The sequence below is a fragment of the Nilaparvata lugens genome, chromosome 4, assembly GCF_014356525.2.
Source record: "Nilaparvata lugens isolate BPH chromosome 4, ASM1435652v1, whole genome shotgun sequence".
In the NCBI taxonomy this organism is placed as follows: Eukaryota; Metazoa; Arthropoda; class Insecta; order Hemiptera; family Delphacidae; genus Nilaparvata; species Nilaparvata lugens.
Window position 1 is genome coordinate 22,239,684 of NC_052507.1, and position 26,542 is coordinate 22,266,225.

Below are 26,542 nucleotides of genomic sequence, written 5' to 3' on the forward strand. Positions count from 1 at the left end.
GTGTTATGCCAGGGTAGTTAAAGCGCGAAGTGTGATTACAGCACTGTTCCCTTCTAGCACAACATTAATAATCCCGCCTAAGAGAAGAATAAGAAGATGAAGAACAAACGAAAACCTCCCATTTCCAAAAATAGTGGAGAATTAGTGAGCACGTGTTGTGGAGTACGGGTTTTGAAAAAATCCGTTTGAAGATCACAGATCTTTTGCTGCTTGGCTCGAATACTACCACCCAGATTTAAATGTTCAGTTAAAGCATCAATAAATAGTTCAGTTCCGTTAATCCTCAAGCTTTTATGGACTAACAAATTTCCAGTTCAAGGCTTTCAAACGAGGTGGAAAGCTTGGATGCTTCAACTAATAATTATCACTCAAACATATCTAATGATTCATTCAAAATCTTTCACAGTATCACAGTGATTTTCTAAAATCTCAAATAAATTGTGCTGAAAATATAAGACAATGTTCTAAGTAAACGAAACAAATCTTCACTAATCGTCACTATTCAAATTGTCAGATTCTCATCTATGAATCCTTAATGACTGTAGTTAATTGAGCATGAAGTTTATCCCTACCATAAAAGTCTTGTGAAGCAAGACCAATAGCTGAGCCAAATAGACAATTCGTGTTCTATAGTGAGGTCCACGTTATAATGACAGTATTTGATCAACTTTGGTTTTGCTATCCTTGTCTATCATTCGAAAAAGCCGGTGGTACAACTTTTTTCTCGGTCTACAACGATGCCAGTTATGTTTTTGACAGTGTTGAAATATAATTGATTGAAAAAGAGAATCGGCATCGCTATTCTTCTAACGTGGACCTCACTATAGCTCTATGCTCGTTTGGTGAAATCCTAGTCTTACATGAAGGTCGATCGAAAGCGTGACCTTAACTAAGAGCCTAACATCTTTCATATCCGTACATACCCTAACGATTGTTCAAAATTTTGGTTCCTCCTATGTCTTTTTCGCTATAAGAACTACACAATCTCAACGCTATAGTGCTACGAATTGAAATAGATTAACACTTTATTAAGTTGCACACACACATCGATCTTCATCGATTTACGGACATACAATTTTTTTCCGTTCTTAAAATTGTATTACTACATTAAACAGATGATGTTTGTCAAGTTACGTTCAATCTGGTAAAATACAAGGACGCCAAAAATCGAACGTCCAAAATTCGATGCGTGTGAATGGCTTTACTGTATTACATACTCTGCTCCTGTTTATGTTCGAAAAGGCCTGAACCACCGCAATAGAAACTGGAAGAACATGCGATGTTTCGCTTATTAACTTTTTAACAGTAGTGAATTAAAATTAGCCCGCCTTGCTACCAACTCGAGGGTGGAAGGTGGACCTTACAGGCCGAACACCTACACATGACTGTGCGTCCCTCCAGAAATGCTTTACGTCTGTAAACAAGTTTATTTTCGGAGAAATATTTTTAAATATATCATTCGGAAAGAGGTACTGTAAAAACTCGTAATAAATGACTCTGGATCCTTGAACACGCATGCAAAGCGTAAAGCACACAGCTGCCGAACTACAGTGGGACGCCGGTTGATCTGAGGGCCCCCCGCTAGTAAATATAGGTCTCTAGGCGACCGAATCACCGCTCTCTCAATGTACAATCACACCAACACACTCATACAGTGAAACACACACATAAAAACTTCCTCCTCTCATCGACACAACGCTTTCTCTCACGCTTTGCTCTCATCCCATTCTTCCTTCATCACTATATTTCATTCCACTCGCTCTCGTGTTCGCATGTGGATTCCAATGAATTATTAATTCATTCTCCTATTCATCTATTGTGTGAGCCATGAAACACAATATTCAGGAATTCAACAGGATGTGTAGCCTGTTGAGTGAAATTACAGCTGTAGGGTGTTGGAGTGGACTGAACTCAATTCAACAAATATTTGATTAGTTGATGTAAATCACATTACTGACACTGATTATTCTCAATTCTGTCACACTGGTTTATCCACCTTGGTTCATCCCCGATTAGTACTGATTATGCTGTAATAGTTCAATAATATGCTATAATAGTTTGTGCATGTTGTGGTGCGGTATATTGATATCCTTGTTGGGTGATATTCTTACAAGAAATAGTATATTGGATATATACAGGAGCAGTTGTTAAAATCCCTAGTTTGCAAATAAATTTGCAATAAGTTAAGGCCGTCCGTCTCGCAAATATGCTGGGTTCAGACCACAGCTCTAGCTCAGTAGTAGATGCATGAATATTCAAAGTATAATGAATCACCATAGGGCTCAATAACTGGTGATCAATAATCCTTACCGCTGCTTCCGTGAAGTTATTGAAGAATACCAATAAGGAAGTCAAAAAGATAGTTGGTGACTGATTATCAGAAACCATATACTCAATCGAGAATAATGAAAATCAACTATGGTTTTTCTAGTTGATCCTTAAAACGCTCGTCTTGAATACAGGTATGCACCAATTTATCCTTTCGAAATCCATTGAAACTTACAACGCCAATTCTTGAAGTTCTCTGGATCCTTATTATGATATATTGTAGACTTATTAATGAAGATATCAGTAAGATTTTCTGACTGAATAGTATTACTATCATCGAAGGATGATAAGTAATAAATGCTCTGAATGAGATCAATATTAATTAACTCCTTGATTATATATGCTGCAGAATAAAAATGCTTGGTACCAAGACAGCTCAAACTGTATATCACGAGATGGATTAGGAAAATAATAAAACTTCTAAGATCTTGTATGCTGACATAAAACATAAAATATATTCCCATAAAATAATATATATAAAATATTTCTTGATAAATATAATTTTCTTTGAATAGATGAATTTTCCAATATTTGAATAATTATCACAAGATTCATTAGCATTCACAATATTGTAAGCTGTAAAAAATATATATATATATTTAATACTGGTACGTGGACTTCAAGTCGGTTCAGAACTTAACAACTTGGAACCTGTACAGTCTATAGATTTAACAGAACATACTTTGATCAATGAATAATAATTAATAAAATAATAATTTAAGATCTCAGGGTTTGTGTGTTCGTGCCGTGCATGGAAATAAACTTCCTACATATATCAATAAAATTCATGAAAAAAGTTCTTATAACTTATATGATAGTGGTCGACACGTTGCGAATTTCTTAAATTTGAACAAAATTTTATATAGCGCTTTGATCAATTCCCCAATTCACTGATAAAGGCCTGCTAATGAGCTCATTAGAATAACTAGCACACTCACTATAATGATGTTCTGAAGTTCTCGTAGAATAATTAATTATCTCCAATAATTAATTAGCCGGATCCTTCCGTCTCTGCAGGGCTCGTGTATGGTCCAGATTTCTTACAAGTTTCTATTAGTATTGAAGATATATTTACTGGAATAAGTTACAGTTAAGAACTTTTTAACATCACTGAGTTCACAAATAATCAAACATTTATTACATATACTTGACATTTAAAAAAGGGATTGGCTTGATGCTTTTAAAAAATTAATTGGAAAAATCTGGTGTGGTACACTCACACAACTTTCCTTGCTCATATTCGAAACTACGATCAGACTTTTGTATATGTGTATATATAATTGTTTTCAGAGTACTTTTCGAGAAAACCGTGAAAAACCTGGTTTTTGGTCATTATCCGCCATTTTTCTCAAGAATATTACGGAGCTCATGGAATTTTCCCAGAAATGAGACTCATGCCAGTTGATAGTGCTTATGAATATCTATCCATGGTATGAATTTGAAGTAAATCGTTAGAGCAGTTTTCGAGTAAACGGTGAAAACATGGATTTTTAGTCATTATCCGCCATTTTTCTCAAGAATATTACGGAGCTCCTGAAATTTTCCCAGAAATGAAACTTATGCCAGTTGATAGGGCTTAAAATAGCTATCCATGGTATAAATTTGAAGAAAATCGTTGGAGCCGTTTTCGAGAAAACCGTGAAAAACATGGTTTTTTAGTCATTTTTCCGCCATTTTTCTCAAGAATTTTATGGAGCTCCTGAAATTTTCCCAGAAATGAGACTTATGCTAGTTGATAGGGCTTATAAATATCTATCCATGATATAAATTTGAAGAAAATCGTTAGAGCCATTTTCGAGAAAAACGTGAAAAACATGGTTTTTTAGTAATTATCCGCCATTTTTTCCGCCATCTTGAATTGAATTTTATTGAATTTCTTAATGTCGGGTCCTCATGGTATAGGGACCTTAAGTTTAAAATTTTCAAGTCGATCGGTTAATTAGGAATGGAGTTATCGTGTTCACAGACATACACACACACACACATACACACATACACACACACAGACCAATACCCAAAAATCATGTTTTTGGACTCAGGGGACCTTGAAACGTATAGAAAACTTGAAATTGGGGTACCTTAATTTTTTTTGGAAAGCAATACTTTCCTTACCTATGGTAGTAGGGCAAGGAAAGTAAAAAAGACCCGATTCTGCATGTGCTTCGTATAGGTCGAGATCACAAGCCAGAGAGAGCAGTTCTCAGGAAAATTTCATCTCTTCCTTGAACGATTTATAAGCTTTCCTCTGATTGGCCTTCTAATCTTAGTAAGACGCGATGTAATTGGTTACTTAAGATTCAGGGTTTCTCCAACTTTGTTATACAAAAATAAATAAAAGTTTATAAATAAATAAATTAGGTAATAGTCTGAGAGTATTCCAACAAATAAATCTCAATATATGAAGCTATAATATGATATTCATTTAATTTTTTATGTGAGCTTTGTGTACTCTTGGTTTTCATACTTTTTTAGATTTCAATAAATATTCGAGTAACAATAATAGTCGTTGTAATCTTATTACATAAACCTTCCCTAATATAAAATATATATTTTTTGTGAGTAAAAATGATAATTATTCAATTCATATTAGTTGCTCGAGCAATCAGCTGATTGGTTTGATATCAATTCAATAAATTGTCGATTGATCTAAGATCGATTGATGCATCAAATCAAAACAAAGGATTCTAATCTCAAATTGTACAAGCAATCTTTTTTTTTATAATATGCCAATAATAAACAAGCCGCTTTATAATTTTATTTTCTGCCAAAGAATTCTCATTATTGTTTAATTACAACTTTGCTTGGTTTTCTTATCGCTTAATAGATAACATGATTACTTTTTATCATGAATAATATTCGATTTTATTTGAGTGGTACCTTGACTAGGCTATCTATTCTTTCAATTTTACAATTCTACTAAAGCTCAGTTATTTACTTCAAAATTATTTTATGGTGTTAAGATACAACGTCATAATGTGCATGATTATACACAAACAATACCATAATTAGTCCAGGAAACGAATGCTCAAATAAAGGTATAGAAGGAAGATTTTAGAACACAATTTTCAACTGCACAGCTCTTTTAAGGATAGTAAGAGGATCAACACATCAAAAGTCCTCACCTTTACCCCCTGTGCTAAGGGGGTGGGGGTGGTTTGAAAGTACCATTTTTCGCATATATCTCGGAAACTATGCATCTTATGAACATTTATATCACATGCAAAAAAACTTTGTCCTTTGTCCAAAAAGTTTTGTCCTTTAAATTTTTTCCATATCTCTCATAGTTTATGAGATATCCGCTCTTGAAGGTGAGAAATTTTTTGAAAAAACACTTTTGCCTCCAATATTTTCATCTTATCGGCCTTATAATTTTTGAACGATTGATGAAAAAAATCCGTGCTGATAGAGCATCAAATCATCTTTAATTTGATGTATATTTTCACTATTTCACGCATTTCCCTACGACTGTTGCAAGAGTTCTAGTGTTGAGAGTGAAATTTTCTATTCAGCAACAATAGATCAGTTGACAATGGAATTTGGAGGGAATGTTCGGAACACAATTTTCGACTTTGCAGTTTTGTTAATACTAGTTTGGAGGTGAGCATATCAAAAGTCTCAACTCCTACATCATGTGCTGGAGGGATGAGGGGTGATTTGAAAATTGCATTTTCCACTTATTACTTACATGCTTATATATTGGAAACAATGTGTCTATTGACATAATCAACTACATAAAAATGAAGCTTAATAAATTCCCTACAAGTTTAGTACATTAGGTATTTTCGATAAATCCGATACTTTTCAAGATATTTATGTTCTAAAGTGATGTATTTTCGAAAAAAAACAGATTTTCTTATATTTTTTCGCTCTTTCAAGTCTTATTACTTTTCAACAATTTATAAAGACAAGAATTTACTGATTACGAGATTGTAGAGCATTGAATTATCTTTCATTTCATGAATAATTCGACTATTTCACGCATTCCCATACGACTGTTACAGCAGTTTTAGTTTTGAGTGTCAAATCGCAAGATTCGCAACATGTGCCTTACTTGGAATGTCACACTATTCTGTCGTCATAAATTGGCAGTGTGCCTCAGTATGAACATTCATTTTGAGTATCTATTGGAACGTCAGTGGAACTAAACACAGGGGGTGTTTCTAAACTTCCTACCAAACAAAGACACTCAAAACTGAAACTGCTGCAACAGTCGAATGGGAATGTGTGAAATAGTCGAATCATACATGAAATGGAAGATAATTTAATGCTCTACAATCTCGTAATGAGTACATTCTTGTCTCATCAATTGTTGAAAAGTTATAAGACTTGAAAGAGCGAAAAAATATAAGAAAATCTGTTTTTTCGAAAGTACATCACTTTAGCACCACTCCCACCCCTTTAGCACAGGGGGTAGGGGTGAGGACTTTTGATATATTGATCCTCAAAAGAGCTGTGTAGTTGTAAATTGTGTTCCAAACTTTTCCCCCCCATAATCTTTCGTTGACTGGACTAAATAGATTATGCTATAATAGTTCACTTTCCCATTCATCCAGGTGTCTTGTAAATGTAGATGATCTACCTGTATTCTAAACTTCATAAAATTCATAAAATTTAATTTTATGTGACGTACATGACCTATTTCACTTTTTCAGTTCAAATATAGACTGAATTTGAATTTTCAGATCGGAAAATGATGATGAGATCAACAGATAATTGGATACCGTCAATTTTCATGTTACATCCATCACTCTGTATATCAATTGCATAAAAATATCGGAGGAATATTTTTTTGTGTAGTTGTGAAGTTGATATTGTGGTAATTATCCATATTGAATGAAAAAGACTGAAAAATTGTCAAAAAACCACTGATTTATTGATAATTAGAAAGACCAGTTTCGGTTATTACACCATTGTCAATCTCTGATAATCTCCGAAACCGGTCTTTCTAATTATCAATAAATCAGTGGTTTCTTGACAATTTCTTAGTCTTTTTCATTCAAATATTATTTGGTTTGAAACATTGTTTGATGTGCTAGCTTATTCAATCGCGATATTTTTGTCCTTCAACCATTGAACAATCATAAACCTTGCAAATGAAGTCACGTTTGTTACGAGGAAGCATCTTGAGTAATTCAATTGTGAAGATATAATAGAGTTAACATTAATTTAATACCCAAACCGCATTAGTCGAGCATTGTGTGCTAAATAATAATAATACGCATCAGAAGCTGCTGGTAATATGAGTGGCAGAGGAATGTATGGAGTGCGATTCAAACGTTTGCTGTTGTGGAATCGAGAGGAGCTCACCTTACAAACGTCTCGTTAGATTATTCCAATATTATGCTGGCGTCGGTGCGTATGAGAGAGACGGAAGCATACATGAAGAGCTCCATATTTGATATGGAGTTCCAATGCCGCGAAGGGAGAAGCAGTGGTGTCAGAAAATCAAGGCAATCCGATTCCTTCAAGACGAGTGTTATCGAGCGTGAAATTTCATCTTGCTTCTGGTTGGTAATTATGAATGCTGTGATCAAACGTCCCATTCAACTAGCTCATCCATGTTGAATATGCTTTACATGCTCATCAAAAGGGTTTGTTCACATTTCACAATATTTTCTGTTTTCTGTGGATGGTAATATTTCTAGAACAGTGATGAGGTTACACATCTTGCAATTTATTGTTTCGAACTATAGATTTCATTTTCAAGTTAGACCTCATTTTGATCCAATCGGTAACATGACCGACCAATGAATAGAAGATTAAAATAGTGAAATGTCCGAATCATTTTGAATTCATAGTGGGGAGTTTTTAATGATTGTTTTGAAGCATATTATGGCTTGAAATAGCAATGGTTTATAATTGAACTGAATATCACCAATAGCTGTACTAGTTGCCATCTACTAGATTCCAGCTTCACTAAATTCATCCATTGTCATAATATTCATTGTCAATGAATATGAGGAATATTGAACGTGACACTGGACTTTTCCATAATATCGCATTTTATTGTTGGGTTCATTATAGAGAAGACGTCCCTGAAAACATACTTCGGAAACACTTTTTAATTAAGAAAAAACAACTATTGAAAAGCATAACTCCAAATTTAAAATTCCATGATTCCTGTTGGATCCCATGAGCACAATTAGTCCAGGGCCCGGTTGCTAGGACATTAATTGTATCCGATGGACCTTCAAATTCTTATATAATGGTCTCATGAACATATTAATGGTGGATTCAATAACTGTCCTAGAAACTTCTCTAACGTTCATTAATACACACACATTATAACATACACAGGCTTTCTAAATACAAATGAGGTATTGGTGGCAAGAGATCCAATTAAAGGGAATAATTATCTTCTTCTTTCTATTCAATATCAGTTCCATCAAAGACTTTATGCCTCATCAATCAATGTAATGTTCACCTGCTGTCCCAGTTTGCAGCATATGAGGATGAGACTGATATTTCCGAGTCAAGTATTTCGATTTTCCAAATTAATCTGTTCCGAGTTATTGGGGAAGAGAATAACGAGGTGACGTCACAAGACACAGACTTTGCTTTTATCGCATTCCAGGTCGACATTTCTTTCTGTTTGGTGAGGTGGCAGTGGCAGTGGCAGAGCGGAGCAGTTGCCCGGATTCTGGAGGAAATTCAGGGGAATCCATTCGCACAAGATTTAACGGCGCTCACTTCCCCTTAGCTGGGGGAAAACAATAATCTTCCTTTATCTCTTCCATCTCTCGCTAACCACGCCCCTATCTCGAAATCCCCCCCCAGCGTTCCCCCCTCGCAGCGACCCCTGGTTTGCTTTTACACTTTCGCCTTGATCATTGTTCCGCTAACATATCCTATTGTGCTTGCTTCTAAGGGCGCACAAACTCCCCTGTGCTGTGCAGATCCGATAAAAGAAGTTGTTTTTTGTTAGCAGCGACTTGAATAGAGGAAGGATGTGATACAAATCTACGCATTACTGTGACATTCAAAAACCACCGGAAAGTCACGAAAAAAGAAATTTCATTTAGTTGCTGGAAGAAAACTGGCTACGAGCATTGAGTTATTATGTTTCGTTATACCTGAGGTAATGAATTAACTTAAAAAGTACTTTCTTCGCTAAAAAATGCTAGAAAGCGGATATGAATATAATATATAAAAGTGGATATAATATATATTATTAGCACTCGTCATAGAATTTTGTGTGAGAGGGATCTTCATATCGGGCTTGACATTTTTTAATATCACAAGAAACATTATGATGTATCTATTATTATATAACTGCATATTTTGTTTATTTTGTTGTCTTATATTTTTATTAATGTGTTGAGGAATATTGGAACTGTTTCACAGATTACCTAGGTTCAGTACGGACCAAATTCTTGTAAACAAAAAATTTGTTTCTTTGGAGAGCTGGAAGAGATGGGAACATAATAAAAGCGGTTTCCTATACAGGGTGTTTCAGAAGTAGTGTCGAGAATTTTAGGGTATTGTACCTGGATGCTAGGAGACTACAAATGTCATATTTTAAGTGTCCAAAACTCAGCGGTTATCCTTATAGCTGCCATTTTGTTTTTTTCACTTAAAAATTTTTATCTCAAGAACGAAATGTTGTATTGATCTGAAATTTGGCATGAATATTTATGCTATAAAGACTCAACTATAAAAAATAAAAAAAAATTTTCGTTGAAATTTTTCAAAATGGCGGCCATTTTAAATTTTGATGGCGAATATCTCGAAAACCGTCCATTTTACAGAAAATTTACAAGAGACAAAAAAGTTAGCAAATTTTTTCACGATTCCAATGATACCTAATTTATTAAGATTGGTCGAAGAATAACAGAGAAATTAATTTTTTTCGTACTGCATGCATGACCACTTTTCACCATAAGATCAATATTAATTTTTTAATTCCAGATGTATTTAAGATGAAGCTTTGAAACTCGGTATGGCTCCATATGGGCAAACAGATGATTTTACAATGGTTTTCAGATGATAATGTTTGTCTTGTAAAAGTATTGTTGTTTCATTAAAAGTAAAGAACCAGATGTAGTGCTTCCTATTTCTTAGTCTCACGTTTCCTAGGTCTTATTTCTATCTTAAATTCCAGTTTCAATATTTTCTTACGTTGCTTCTACACAAATATTTAATTATTGTAATGGAATTTAGTTCGCTGGAGTACACCGATATTCACTTCATGTATGGAGCAGCTCTTGGCAATGCGACCGAAGCAAGAAGAATGTATGCAGCTGCATTTCCAAACCGCCGTCTCCCTTCCGACAAGGTGTTCACAAGAACTCACAATCGGCTGAGAGAAGTTGGTTCATTTGAACGGAACAGGGTAATTGCTGGTAGGCCTCGAGCAGTTCGAAATGTTGCTTTTGAAGAGGAAGTATTGCAGAAATTCGATTTCAATCCTAGAACGAGTACGAGAGCAGTTGCAAAGCAAATCAATTCAAGTGCTTCTTCTGTGTGGCGTGTACTAAACAAGGAAAGACTTCACCCCTTCCGCTTTCAAAAAGTTCACTCATTGGTTGAACGCGACTATGAGCCAAGAGTAAACTGTGCCCGTTGGTTTCTTCAGCAAGACATTATCCAACCAAATTTTCTAGAAAATGTGTTATTTACCGATGAGTCCAGCTTTACAAGAGAAGGAATCTTCAACTCTCGCAACAGTCACGTCTGGGCCTTAGACAATCCTCATGAGGTCAAAGTGCGTGGTTATCAGCATAGATTTTCGCTGAATGTTTGGACGGGTATCTTAGGTAATCGCGTGATTGGACCATACATTCTTCCTAATCGTCTGAATTCTCCCACGTACATTACTTTTTTAAGAGACATACTACCAGAACTTTTGGAAGATGTGCCTCTTGCAAACAGATATAATATTTGGTTTCAACATGATGGTGCCCCTGCTCATTTCGGAAATGTTGTTACGGACTTTCTGAACATGACCTATCGTCAGCGGTGGATTGGGCGGGGTGGACCAGTACCGTGGCCCGCACGTTCACCTGACCTCAACCCTTTAGATTTTTTTTCTGGGGCCATATGAAGACCTTGTTTACAGCACGCCAGTAGAAAACGAAGAAGACCTTGTGGCAAGAGTGGTTGCTGCAGCAGGTGCCATTCAAGATGATGAAAATGCTTTTATAGCAGTTCGACGGTCCATGATTGAAAGGTGCAGACTGTGTAATCAAGTTGAAGGACGGCATTTTGAGCAATTGCTGCATTAGTATCAGTGAACCGATTTGAGTGAAATTAATATTTTTCAATGTAAAATAAAATTTGGAGGAAAGTTATTCTTGTATATTTCTGTAATAAGAACGGTTTTCATGAAATTATAAAAAAAATTAATATTGATCTTTAAATGGTGAAAAGTGGTCATGCATGCAGTACGAAAAAATAAATTTCTCTGTTATTCTTCGACCAATCTTAATAAATTAGGTATCATTGAATTGTGAAAAAATTTGCTAACTTTTTTGTCTCTTGTAAATTTTCTGTAAAATGGACGGTTTTCGAGATATTCGCCATCAAAAATTTAAAATGGCCGCCATTTTGAAAAATTTCAACGAAAAATTTTTTTTTTATTTTTTATAGTTGAGTCTTTATAGCATAAATATTCATGCCAAATTTCAGATCAATACAACATTTCGTTCTTGAGATAAAATTTTTAAGTGAAAAAAACAAAATGGCAGCTATAAGGATAACCGCTGAGTTTTGGACACTTCAAATATGACATTTGTAGTCTCCTAGCATCCAGTACAATACCCTAAAATTCTCGACACTACTTCTGAAACACCCTGTATAGTTGAAATATAGGAGGAATATCCTATCTCTCTATATCTCTCGATATTATTAGTTGTGAAAACATAAAATGAATATTGAGTTCTATATGTTGAATTGCTGGAAATTTCAGCCACAGAGTTATCATAAAACACTCTTTCAAAAAACAATAAAGTAATGTAACCAAACATTTGCTCTAGGCAAATACACTATGACAAGTATCTGAGAAGAGATGAATTTCAGTTGTTTCAACACCTTAATTTGTGGTAGTGAGCTGTATTGAGCGGAGAGGGATAGCATTTGCTAAAGCAATCAAATTAGAGGAACAGTTAGTTGGAATGGTGTGAGATTGGATTGAGCATCATGGCAGCCAGTTGTCCGATTGTTTCGAGGAACGAGGAGGGGAAGCAGCCACAAGTGGGAAGGGTGAAGAGTGATACTGCGGAGTTTCGGATAGGAGGGCTGAGGGCCTCTCTGTGAGTAGCAGACGTGCTCAAGCCTCGCTCCAGCTATGCACCACGGATCCGTGCATCCGTCTCCACCCCTTTGCCACCCTGTAGTTGTACTTACTTGTACCTTTCAGAACTGATTAGGCCGGTTTCCATTGTACAGTGCCAGACCGCTGGCCGACCTGCCCCGAGTTTAGTGCGCTTCTGTTCTAATCGAATCCCGCTGAAAAGTTGCACTCTGCATAGTTTCTCTGCCAGTCTGCAGCTCAACGTCCTAATCGTCCATGCTCCGTCCAACAGTAGCCAATTGCTGAGGCAACCGAAAATATTCAAATCATCCTAAACTTCTGCTTCGCCTTTCACCATCATCTCCTCTATTTGACACAAGTTATTCAATTTTGTCAAATGTGAACAGTAAAATTGGAATAAGAAAGTGAGACTTGATATTGATAATACAGTCATGTTCCAAACCATAAAGTGCTTTCGAAATGTAAGAAAAATGAGAGATGTATGAAACTTTATTTGAATCTTTCGCGAATCAGTAAACTCTATTGTTCCACATTCACTTAGTGGAAGTCCAATATAATACCAATAGTAACTATTATGAAATTCAAATATTTACATATTTGTTTTATTATCTTTCACACTTGTTTTCTTGGTTCTTATTTTGTACTGAAGATAAATTTTATTATCATGGCGATTCTGTTGCTTAAGCCGCCATTTTGTCACACCGTTGAGGGGGAGGAGACTGTCTAGCTAGGCTAATGGCAGGCGTTCATGCCCTCGACCAATAGCAGTACTCGCCTACTAGTATAAATTCTGCTTCTCTTGTATTTAGTTTTAGTTTATCAGAGATTGACAATGGTGTAATAACCGAAACCGGTCTTTCTAATTATCAATAAATTTCTTAGTCTTAGACAATTCTTAGTCTTTTTCATTCAATATGAATAATTACCACAATATCAACTTCTCAACTACACAAAAAAAGAAGATGGAAATCATAAGTAATCCATTTATGTAGAATTCTGTTCTAGGGAAAAAGCTTAAGATTATACACCGTGTCCCACGAAGAGGATTACACGTTCAATTTTGTACTACGTACTCATTCAACCACCGAACTTTTTTAAATTTTACACAGTAGTCCGGGCGCAAATGTCATTCCGCGGTCATTTTTGGGTAACAGCCGTGGAAGATGTCTCAATTACTTCGTTAGGTCTAGCATAATGAGGATTGTGATGACGATAAGTCGAAATCAGAGGCAAACATCTCTGAAACAAGATGGCCACCAAAATTTTTAGGATTTTGCTATATCGCTTGTATTTCAATAACCGTTCAAGATATTCAACCGTTTTTTGAACAGAAATAATTCTGAAAGTCTTCCTCTACAAAAGTTTCCTCTAAAACACATATTTTATTAGTTATAACCTTGAAAAACCCAAAAAATGTTTTTCTAAATTAAAAATAATATCTTTTCATTATAACTTTTTTGTGCAAGAGATACAGATGAATTTCAAAACAATGAAATTTAGTTCGTTTCTTCAGCTTTAAAACTATATATAACTGATAAGATTTTTCTTAAGCAAACAGTATTATATTCAATGATCTGTAATATCATTTGTATAATGGAATTTGTCATGTATGTGATATCAATGAATAAAAATTGATTTGATTTGATATTTTCATGCGCTGTACATCAACAAATGTGTTGCGCAAATTAGTTCAATTTCCTTCAAATACACCATAATTATTATTATATAATATGTTACAATTTAGGGGCAACTTTATATCACAGTATGCTGCACCTTTCTTTCACCTTAATCATTATTTACAATAAATGTTGCAGCTTGACGCAGGAGCTTGTGTCAATGAAAACGGATGGGCACTGAATTGAACAGAACTCTACGTCAACCGCTGATTAAATCAAACGCAGACATATTGCATTCTGCTACCGCTAGATGCCAGCACCCGCTGCACCCGTTTAATTACAGTATTGTATCATTAGATTTAATTTCGTTGACAGCATCTGTTGATGTGGGGTGGTTCATGAAATCTGTTCCTTCCGTAATATGGTAGCTGCTGACACCTTACTCACTTGTGAGCAGCTCTCGCTTACAACTAGCGATTATTCGACCACGAAATATGATGCAGTAAACAATTCACAATGATTTAGGTGGGAGAAGATTGATGAGTGATAACAGATTCACAGTTGATCTTGCAATAATATAAATCTTTCGATGTTAGGGAGAGCAATGTGTAACTGGAGAAGTTTTAAGGGAGTGGGAATAATAATATTGTTATCAAATGCAGACAAAGTTTGTGATTAACACCTTGATGAGTTCTTGTCACATCTCTATCCTATGTTCATAATATTCTTTGAAAAGTATTCGAATTGAAGAATGTCTAACTGTAAAATCATGGATGGTTTTGAGAGAGGAGAAAACATAGCTATTGAATTTATGAAAGTTCGAAAATGAACATTAACATAGATAATGGAATAATTGATGAATTATGCAGCCCAGACACATTCGATATACGTAATTTTGAATCCCAATTCAATTATTTGACACCACAAAAATTTAACCCCCATTCCAAACTTACTTTTACATTCGACTGGTGCTGATATTGAGGTATTCTGTTTTCTTTTGTTATAGTGAGTACAATAACGATTTGGGCAGCCGAGGGTCAAGACGCAGAGTTGCCGTGCGATGTGAGCGCTCCTGCCGGTGATCATTTGAACATGGTGCTCTGGTTCAAAGATTCAACTGGAATTCCACTGTATAGGTGAGCTTAGAATGATTATCATAATGATAAGATATTTGACATTTTCATAATAAACTAGTTCCACGATAATTTATATTTTGCTCCACTGTTTTATCTCCAATTCTGTTTGAAAATTATATATTCGTGGAATGAAAATTGTGAGAATTTCAATAATGAACTGAAGTAGTTGAATACTCAATCCGGTTATCATAATTTATCCATAATTTACAGATCATATATATTCACCTCATATTCATCAAAAAATTCATTACAATATCAGCAATAGAAAACTCTCATGAAAAATTAACGTGTAACTCTACAATAAATCTTCAATATATCCGTTGACTAATATAGAAGGCAGAACCAATGGTTCTTACTTTCATAAAAAATATCCTTATCGATTTAAGTCTATAGAATAGTCAGACTCTAATTAGGTGATGTAATAATGATGAGGAGAAATTCTACAGGAGAGAAGAAAATACCCTAATGGTGATGCTAATAATTAATAAAAGTGACATTTTGAGGACAACTTGGATATTTCATTCAACTCGATAGATTTTTTGAACAAAATTAAAATGGATTATGGCCAAGGAGTTCAGGCTTCAATTCTTGCACTTCCAATAGTCTGATTGATGATGAATGAGACTATGATAATGAAGATAATAGTTTATCCACTCCAAGTAGTGATTCTTATCCACCAAAACAGGCTATTCAGGCCAAGAATGAATCAGTATAGAAATGAGATAATAATACAGAGATGATAAAATACTACTATAAAAACGGAAACAGAAATAAATTATGAAACCATGTGAACTTGAGCTTTGAAACGGAGGACGTATCCTTGAAATTTGAGTGAGTTTGTAGTAGAGAGAAAGCTGCGTGTTCAATGAACTGGCGATGAGATGAGAGACGTTTATGATGCGAAGTCGAGCGCGGCTACTAGAATAGATTCAATATTACGAGTTGTAATAAACTTTGAATGCAAGCCAAGTTAGAATGCTGTTGCTGCTAGGAACGTGGAAATCAACTGACAAGTGGGCCGGAAGTCACTCATACGACCTCCACTGTTCCAACTTCAGAAAGGAACATCTGCTATGTAGTATATTATGGAAACTCCTACTGGCAACTACAGGTTTATTACGAATGCCTGCTTGGGTCCTTGCTGCTTACATACAGAAATAGATCAATCACATGGAATCAAAGGGATTGTAGGAAGATTCAATTCTAATTGAGACGGCAACACAAGTCTTCCAACTACAGTTTATTTGAGCTGACTCTGTAACTGTGACATCTGAGAAAAGCTGGTCCCACTCTCACTTCATTCCTCTCTTACATCATTGATCTCCCTCTTAGTGGTGAATTCAAATTATTTTAACTAGTCATAACAGATTAATTGATTCTTGTTTGATGACTTCGATTTAACAAAATAGGAATAACTCTTATATCGTTGTCTTTTTTTTAGTTCCTGAATTAATTACTAGAATTTGTCCTATTCCAAGATAATGAGAGAAATTATTGAGAATGGGTCTATTATTCTCGGTCTTTTATTCCTATTGCTGGATGAATATACCTCAAAAAAGAAGATAAATGAGCATCTGTTGAACTGAATCTATGAAGAAATTTTTTGAGCGGAAACATAACTCTCATTTTTATCATAAAATCCAAGATGAGCTCGAAGAGCCTTCACTATAAGAAAACGGGGATTTTCATTTATCTGTCACTTGCACAAACTGGATTTTGGCATGAGTCGTGTAGATTATAATAAAACATGGGATTTGATAGCTCCTCAAGCACATTGAAATTTAAATTTATTTTCATATTTAATTTTCAATAGTAAAATCAGGATCACTAGAAAGCCAAATGGCGCTGACTGAATGAAAAATCGCAGAGCTTCAGAGTGGTGGAACTTTCCAGTCTCCCCACCAGCCGGCATTTTCATATTAGATTTTCCCACTTTTCCCACTTTTTCAAGTTGGTCTCTTTTGTGCCGCTCCTCCGAACACCCAAAGACTCTGACTGGCCAGGACCTGGACCTTCCTCTAGACCTCACCTTCCAGCCAAAGCTGACGAGATGGTCATCATAAAGGTGATTGGTATTGTACTCAATCAATTATTCATCAATTTATTAGTTATATTGTCATGTTTTTTTTTTTATAGGAATTTGAAAATAATAAATAAAATGTAGAGAAATCTAACCAAAACGAAAATCCTCAAAATATTAAATACCTATATAGTTTTAAAATTTGATCAAATTGAAATAAATAGAAACTCATTTTTATAAAAGATAATTAAGACTTGTTCGATAATAATTTGTTTACCTTTTTTCATAGCCTAATTTATATAACTTTTATATTTTGAAATAATTTTCTTTTTAAATTTTGTAAACCAAAAAATGTTGTATTTCTTAAAATGATTTCATCTTTTTATTCCTTTAAAATATCTGCTCTATCATCTTCAGCTATGTATCTCCTTTGTAACTCTTCGTTCCATCTGGGAAGTGGTGGAGCACCCAATATTTACGAAAAAATTACAACATTGGTTACAAATGGTGATACATATTAATTGTTTTTTTTAATGTTTCGAAATTGTGAAAGCATAATTTCCGATACGTTACAAAATGTAATAAAATGATTCTCACCTCACTGAAACACCTACTGTGAGGTGTGTATTGAGAGGTGAAACTTTTCAAAATAACATAAACAGGTAGCTTCCTGATTTAATGAGGAATTGTTCAAGACGAACAGGATATTGGAATAAGAACAAGGTCTAATACGTCTCAATTTCTCTAGATTTCCAATAACGATTGTCATGTTCAGCTCTATTGAGCTGTTACTGAAATATCCAATGTGTAATAATTATTGATCCTGCTACTTTGTCATGAACGAATGGAACCAGTAAATTCAAAGTCAACATATACATATCACGATCATTTGAAATTGGGAACTCTATTCGTGACAAAACGGTGAATACAAGTACGGGGAGTCCGATCACACTTGGCATCAAACCTGCAAAATTGTAGAAATCAATCTGAAAAGAATGAATAAAGTAAGTTATGAGTAAAAACAATAGCATAAGTAAAACAATAATTCCAATTTGATACATGGGCGCGAATGTATTCAGTAGCGGAAGTGGAAACTAGTGTAACGAATGTTGGAGCCGCTAGCGAGGCAAGATGAATTATAATGTGAGGTGAGGTGATATGAGGCAAGTGAGTCGAATGTAGAATTGGCCGCCATGGTCGATATTGGGCAGAGACAGTGCTGCAGCTGGTAGACCAGGGAAGCAAAGGCGGCCTCAGCAGTGTGTGTAGTCGGTTCATTTCCCAAAGTGGAACAGAAGAATTATCGGCTGATAAATTGGAGGGTGAACGTTTTGAATGGTGAGTTGGACCGTGGCCAACCCCTCCTTCCTCAAATCCACCTCCTCCACCTTTCTCTCCATCTCCTCATCCTCCTTACACCTGACCCAGCATCCAAGATCCCTCTGGACCTCCTCACCACCTGGAACCCAACCCCTGATGTCTGACATCGACCTCTACTCTAGGTGAGGACCACCTTTGGGCCCAACATCTCTTCCATCAATCTGAAGATCTTTGTATTAATTGAGAGGGCGTTTTGGTACGGTGCACCTTTCCTGCGGCCAGAATTATCCTTAAATTCTTATCGAGTAGAACATTAATGGCTATTCTGTCATTCTCGAACTATTGATTAATTCATTTCTCGAATTGGAGATACCTCCAATATTATCATTAATAATAGTTGATGGCATTGCCACCTGAATAAGATAATGTGAATGTGGTGCATGTGTGGTTGGGTACTGATCAAAATTATGACGAATAGTGTCATAAGTAAAACAATAATTCCAATTTGATACATGGGCGCGAATGTATGCCTTATGCTATATTCAATATCATAATAGTATAATATGATACAAGTACAGTGGTCGATATCATAAAATGAAATTAGCTTATCATAATGAAACGCAAGTATGCTGGAATATACAATGATGAGTTCATTGGGTTCTAGAAGAGAACTGGGTGAAGTTTTCATTATTTTATGACTTGGAAAAGTTGGACAATGATGTGCACTATGTTTTACTGCAGATGATGCCCACATGAGCTTTCTGCTCGTGCGTGGGTAATGGAAGTTCGTTTGTGAATCGACGATAACGCCAATGTCATCAGCGAGATACAAACCCACAAACCCAGGCGGTGTCAGCTGACTGAAGTTTGTATTGCTTCTTACCACTAGAGTCCATTCTAGTGACTAGACGAACCCGGCCAGTTTCAATTGAACAAGAAAATTACAGAATCGAAGACACTATTATCAAGTAATAGGCAATAGAAGAATTGTTGCTCAATGACAAGAAAAAATTCACTTATAATACAATTTTCTCAAACTTGATTGCTCTAATACAGAATAGAAGGGATATTTCCTAGTGGACCACCATAGCTGGAGCACAGCTTCAAAGATACAATCCGACAGTATTTATGGAGGTGCAGCAGTTTTAGAGTGCAATTTGTTACAGCGAATCGAGCGGTGGTTACTTTAACAAAGTTATGATATTCGAAACCACTCTGCGCGAAATACGATCAGCTATTTCGGTGGAAATGCGAAAGTCTGTGCTGTGCTCTCGAGATTGAAACAAAACGCCAACTTCTGTTAGAAGAGGACTTAATCTTAGCGCTGGAGAAGCTCTCCCGTAGTCCGTTCAATGTAGGCTGAGCCGCTCGAGCTGTACACAGTGTTGAGTTGCTAAGTTCAATATAAACTTGAATAATTAATATACCTCGTTAGCTTCATTACGCTTCAGCAAACGATGTTCAACTTGTCTTCTTGCCTTGCTGATTCAGCCACTTCTCCAACATCTCTCTCTTAAAATTCGACACTAAGATTGCTGCTACTGATGCTGAGTCTTCTCTTATTCATTCACTATTGGTATTCGCGTCCCTTCTGTAGTGTTTGACGTTAGTTCTCCAGTTGAAATGACTCAACATCTGACCGCAGAGCCACAAATTCAGTAACTGAAGAATTACAAGTGGCTCAAGGACTTGATTGAAAATGCTGTACATTTTCATACTTATTCAAACTTTGATTCTATTGAACATAATTGTTTGAATCCGAATATTAATAGTTTTGAATCACTATTATCATATTAAGTTTGCATTGAATACGTTCCATGAAAACCTAAAAACATTTTACAACTTGAGATCTGTGATGTGGTAAATCTTTATCTACCAGTTCACATAATTATAAAGGCTTATTGATCATGGAAACAGAGCCACCAGCACTAGATTCGCTATTCAATATCAATTCAAGAAATCACTAGATTTAATTCATACAAAAGTAGATCGGTTGATTTCCTCAAAAAATTACAGGGAATTCAAATCCAAATTTATACTCTCAGTAGATTTGAGAGGTTTAAGAATTGGATAGATTCATTTGATCATGATCACAGACGGCTACGGAAGCTATGTCATTTCAACTAGTGTTGAACACAGAATCCTGTGACTAGGATGATTATCACTGCATGGCTGAAACTAACAATCAGCTGATCATAGACAGAAATTAGATAATGAGTTTTTAGTACGTGAAGTACTTGGAGTTTTACGCGCATGGAACAATTTTTCTATTCAATATGACGATGTGTTGTGACCCCATAAAATAATTTCGAAGAAACCAACTAATCTTTAATAGAATTGTGAAATTGAAAGAACAGATAGCCTAGTCAAGGTATCACTCCAATAAAATCGAATCTTATTCATAATAAGGAGTAGTCGTATTATCTATAAAGCGATAAGAGAACCATGCAAAATTGTAATTAAGCAGTAATGAGAATTCTTTGGGAAAAATAAAATTATAAAGTGGCTTTGTTTATTATTGGCAGATTATAGAAAAAAAAGGGGATTGCTTGTACAATTTGAGGTTAGAATCCTTTGTTTTGATTTAATACATCAATCGATCTTAGATCAATCGACAATTTATTGAATTAATATCGAATAAATCAGCTGATTGCTCAATCAACCATTATGAATTAAATTATATTTTACTCGGATAATTGTAAATATTATATGTTAAAGAAGGTTTATGTAACGAAAAAAAACGGTTACTATGTTGTTCGAATATTTATTGAAATCTGAAAAAGTATGAAAACCAAGAGTATACAAAGCTCACATAAAAAAATTGAATGTATACCGCATTGTAGTATCACATATTGAGATTTATTTATTGGAATGCTCAAAGGCTATCATATAAGTTATTTATGTATAAATTTTTATTTATCTTTGTATAACAAAGTTGGAGAAACCCTGAATCTTAAGAAACCAATTACATCACGTTTTACTAAGACTAGAAAGCCAATCAGAAGAAGGCTTACAAATTGTTAGAGGAAGAGATGAGAATTTTCTGAGAACTTCTTCTCTCTGGTTTGTGAACTCGACCAATATGGCAGCATAGGGAGATAGGGTCTCTTTTCAATCATTTTTAAAGCCTCAATCCAGTCTCTTTTTTAAATGTTATATAAGTGTAGTAATGTTTGACTATTTGTGAACTCAGTGCTATTTAAGAGTTCTTAACTGTAATTTATTCCCGTAAATGTATCATTAGTACTGATAGAAACTTATATGTAATCTGGACCATACACGAGCCCTGCAGAGTCGAAAGGATCTGACTCATTAATTATTGGAGATAATCAATTATTCTACAAGAACTTCAGAACATCATTATAGTGAGTGCGAATTATCCTAATGAGCTCATTAGCAGGCCTTTATCAGTGAATTGGGAAATTATGTAAAACGCTATATAAATTTCATTCAAGTTTAAAACATTCGCAATGTGTCGACCTATTAGGTATATGGAACTAGAGCAATCTACAGAAATATATTCAATACTATAGGAAGCTTATTTCCATGCATGGCACGAATCCACATATGTTACCCTGAGATTATAAAAATTATTATTTCTTATTGATTATTATTGTTCATTGGTTAAAAGTATGTTCTATCGAATCTATGTACTGAACAGGTTCCAATTTGTTAAATTCTGATTCAACCTGAAGTTCCACATCTCAGTATTAATAAATGAATAGATATTTTTACAGCTCACAATATTGTGAATGCTAACAACTCCTGTGATAGTTATTAAAATATTAGAGAATTCATTTATTCAAAGAAAATTATATTTATCAAGAAATATTTTTGTCTATGTTATTTTATGGGAATATATTTTGTGTTTTATGTCAGCATACAATATTCTAGAAGTTTTATTATTTTCCTAATTTATCTCGTGATATACAGTTCGAGCTGTCTTGGTACCAAGCATTCTTATTCTGCAGCATATATAATTAGTGAATCAATTAATATTGATCTTATTCTGAGCACTTATTACTTATTATCCTTTGATGATAGTAGTACTATTCAGCCAGCACAATATTACTAATATTTGTATTAATAAGTCTACAATATATCATATAAGGATCCAGAGAACTTCAAGAACTGGCGTTGTAAGTCTCAAGGAATTTCGAATGGTTAAATTAGTGCATACCTGTATTCATGACAAGCGTTTTAAGGATCAACTGGAAAAACAATAGTTGATTTTCATTATTCCCGATTGAATATATGGTTACTGATAATCAGTCACTAACTATCTTTTTGACTTCCTTATTTATAATCTTCAATATCTTCAAGAGAGGAGCTGTAAGAATTGTTAATCATCATTTATTGAAACCCATGGTGGTTCATTACATTGAGAGTATTCATGCATCTACAACTGAGCTAGAGCTGTGGTCTGACCCCAGTATATTTGCGAGCCGGACGGCCTTAACTTTTTGCAAATTTATTAATTGCAAGCTAGGGATATTAACAGCTACACTGTTATATAAAAAATACCATTTCACATAAGAATGTCGCCCAACATGGATGGCTATATATCACTTCACATCAATAATTAATGAACCAATAGAATCATACACTACAACTGAAAGCTAAACAAATCATATAGTATGTGAGATGAAGAAGAAGAAGAAGAAAAGAGAAGAAGAAGAAAAAGAAGAAGAAGAAGAAAAAGAAGAAGAGAAGAAGAAGAAGAAGAAGAAGAAGAAGAAGACTACATTATAATGGTCTTAGTCAAACAACGAAGATATCCCTACAAGGAAAACAGTTTGCCTCGAGTTGGAACACAAATATAGCCCAGCGATTACAAGTTGACTTATCTGAAGTTCCTTCTGCAAAATTCAGAGGAATTGAACTCGCCAAGAAAAGACGGCAGCTGGGTGCTTCTACTCCCTCCAAGGAGCTTCCGTGTAGTTGAGGGGGGGGGAAATGGAGGAGAATAAGAGCTAGTTTCAAATATACGCCAGGAAAGACTCTTGTTGGCGGCACAGAGCCATTCAGGTGTATATTGTTGATAAGCCGCATCACACGCTAAATAAAGCTCAAACTTGGTCTCTTCTCTCTTACATTCAGTTTGGAACGAGCGACAATAATCGCGCATAAATCGCTTTGCTTCCAGGGTCGAGCGATACAAACTCCTCAGACAACTTCCTTAATTACTCAGACAGCAACTGAATTTGTGGATTGAAATATCACCCTCTGTTGACACAAGGCTGGTACACGTGCAATAAACTTTCAGATTTTCTACAGATTTCCTGTTACTACAACCAATCATTGAATTAATAATGTCGGCTATTGGAAGATGGTAGACATCAATCTTCTTTGAATTACTTCAAAGTTATCAAGTTATTTCGAATCTCAATCACAACATCAGAGATAATCAAAAGCTTCGATCCAAACAGCGCTTCCGATGATTAGAGCGCTGTTTGGATCGAAGCTTTTGATTATCTCTGATGTTGTGATTGAGATTCGAAATAACTTGATAACTTTGAAGTAATTCAAAGAAGATTGATGTCTACCATCTTCCAATAGCCGACATTATTAATTCAATGATTGGTTGTAGTAACAGGAAATCTGTAGAAAATCTGAAAGTTTATTGCACGTGTACCAGCCTTGTGTCAACAGAGGGTGATATTTCAATCCACAAATTCAGTTGCTGTCTGAGTAATTAAGGAAGTTGTCTGAGGAGTTTGTATCGCTCGACCCTGGAAGCAAAGCGATTTATGCGCGATTATTGTCGCTCGTTCCAAACTGAATGTAAGAGAGAAGAGACCAAGTTTGAGCTTTATTTAGCGTGTGATGCGGCTTATCAACAATATACACCTGAATGGCTCTGTGCCGCCAACAAGAGTCTTTCCTGGCGTATATTTGAAACTAGCTCTTATTCTCCTCCATTTCCCCCCCCTCAACTACACGGAAGCTCCTTGGAGGGAGTAGAAGCACCCAGCTGCCGTCTTTTCTTGGCGAGTTCAATTCCTCTGAATTTTGCAGAAGGAACTTCAGATAAGTCAACTTGTAATCGCTGGGCTATATTTGTGTTCCAACTCGAGGCAAACTGTTTTCCTTGTAGGGATATCTTCGTTGTTTGACTAAGACCATTATAATGTAGTCCAATATTCTCCCTTGTTGTATTCCAATCCCAACCTCTTTGTATATTTATCTATTGATTATAAACACATAATCATGAAATGATTGGAAATGAAAAAACAGGTTTATAGCCCTTACTATTCCATTCCCGAATTTTCATTGCAAATTAGTCCGAAAAGAGGTCATGATTCTTCAGCACAAACTTATTCATTTTGTAAAGTGAATATGCTGCTCTAGGATCCCCGGATAATTCACAAATTCATAGGGAATTGCTTTTATTCCAAGAAAATGAAAGAGAACCAGGAATTACTATTCTATCCATTATCCATTTCATCTCCTGTTTGAGCTCGGAATATTCTTGGTAAATATTTATGAACTTTTCTTATGATGGAGCGTAATTCAGTTACACACTTCGTATTTGAATTCCAAGAAGTAAACTGGATAAACTGGATGATCTTTAATTTCATCGTTGACAGAATCTTCGTATCCAGCTCTCCAAAGTTCTTGGAACGGTGTTCTACTCGTTAATTCTGAAATCTCAGACTTTACATAAATCATTTCTGCTGAATATTCTTCCATAAAACTCTCCTTCCAGTTGTGAGAGAATTTCCAATAATTCACTAAGTTATTGAAAAAAATATATGAGATTTTCAATAACTTAGTGAATTATTGGAAATTCTCTCACAACTGGAAGGAGAGTTTTATGGAAGAATATTCAGCAGGAATGATTTATGTAAAGTCTGAGATTTCAGAATTAACGAGTAGAACACCGTTCCAAGAACTTTGGAGAGCTGGATACGAAGATTCTGTCAACGATGAAATTAAAGACCATCCAGTTTATCCAGTTTACTTCTTGGAATTCAAATACGAAGTGTGTAACTGAATTACGCTCCATCATAAGAAAAGTTCATAAATATTTACCAAGAATATTCCGAGCTCAAACAGGAGATGAAATGGATAATGGATAGAATAGTAATTCCTGGTTCTCTTTCATTTTCTTGGAATTAAAGCAATTCCCTATGAATTTGTGAATTATCCGGGGATCCTAGAGCAGCATATTCACTTACAAAATGAATAAGTTTGTGCTGAAGAATCATGACCTCTTTTCGGACTAATTTGCAATGAAAATTCGGGAATGGAATAGTAAGGGCTATAAACCTGTTTTTTCATTTCCAATCATTTCATGATTATGTGTTTTATAATCAATAGATAAATATACAAAGAGGTTGGGATTGGAATACAACAAGGGAGAATATTGGACTACATTATAATGGTCTTAGTCAAACAACGAAGATATCCCTACAAGGAAAACAGTTTGCCTCGAGTTGGAACACAAATATAGCCCAGCGATTACAAGTTGACTTATCTGAAGTTCCTTCTGCAAAATTCAGAGGAATTGAACTCGCCAAGAAAAGACGGCAGCTGGGTGCTTCTACTCCCTCCAAGGAGCTTCCGTGTAGTTGAGGGGGGGGGAAATGGAGGAGAATAAGAGCTAGTTTCAAATATACGCCAGGAAAGACTCTTGTTGGCGGCACAGAGCCATTCAGGTGTATATTGTTGATAAGCCGCATCACACGCTAAATAAAGCTCAAACTTGGTCTCTTCTCTCTTACATTCAGTTTGGAACGAGCGACAATAATCGCGCATAAATCGCTTTGCTTCCAGGGTCGAGCGATACAAACTCCTCAGACAACTTCCTTAATTACTCAGACAGCAACTGAATTTGTGGATTGAAATATCACCCTCTGTTGACACA

At 35.3% G+C, this 26,542-nt stretch overlaps 1 protein-coding gene across 6 annotated transcripts in view; it reads left to right on the forward strand.

Moving 5' to 3' along the window:
- The window catches only part of LOC111047814 (neural cell adhesion molecule 1), a 150,044-nt gene that overhangs the window by 49,538 nt on the left and 73,964 nt on the right, over positions 1–26,542 (forward strand). For all 6 annotated transcript variants that reach the window (XM_039426960.1, XM_022333664.2, XM_039426959.1 and 3 more), the window contains one exon: positions 15,203–15,332. In XM_039426960.1, coding sequence (XP_039282894.1) covers positions 15,203–15,332 — 130 coding nt within the window. Of the gene's footprint in view, positions 1–15,202; positions 15,333–26,542 lie in introns of those variants that run through there.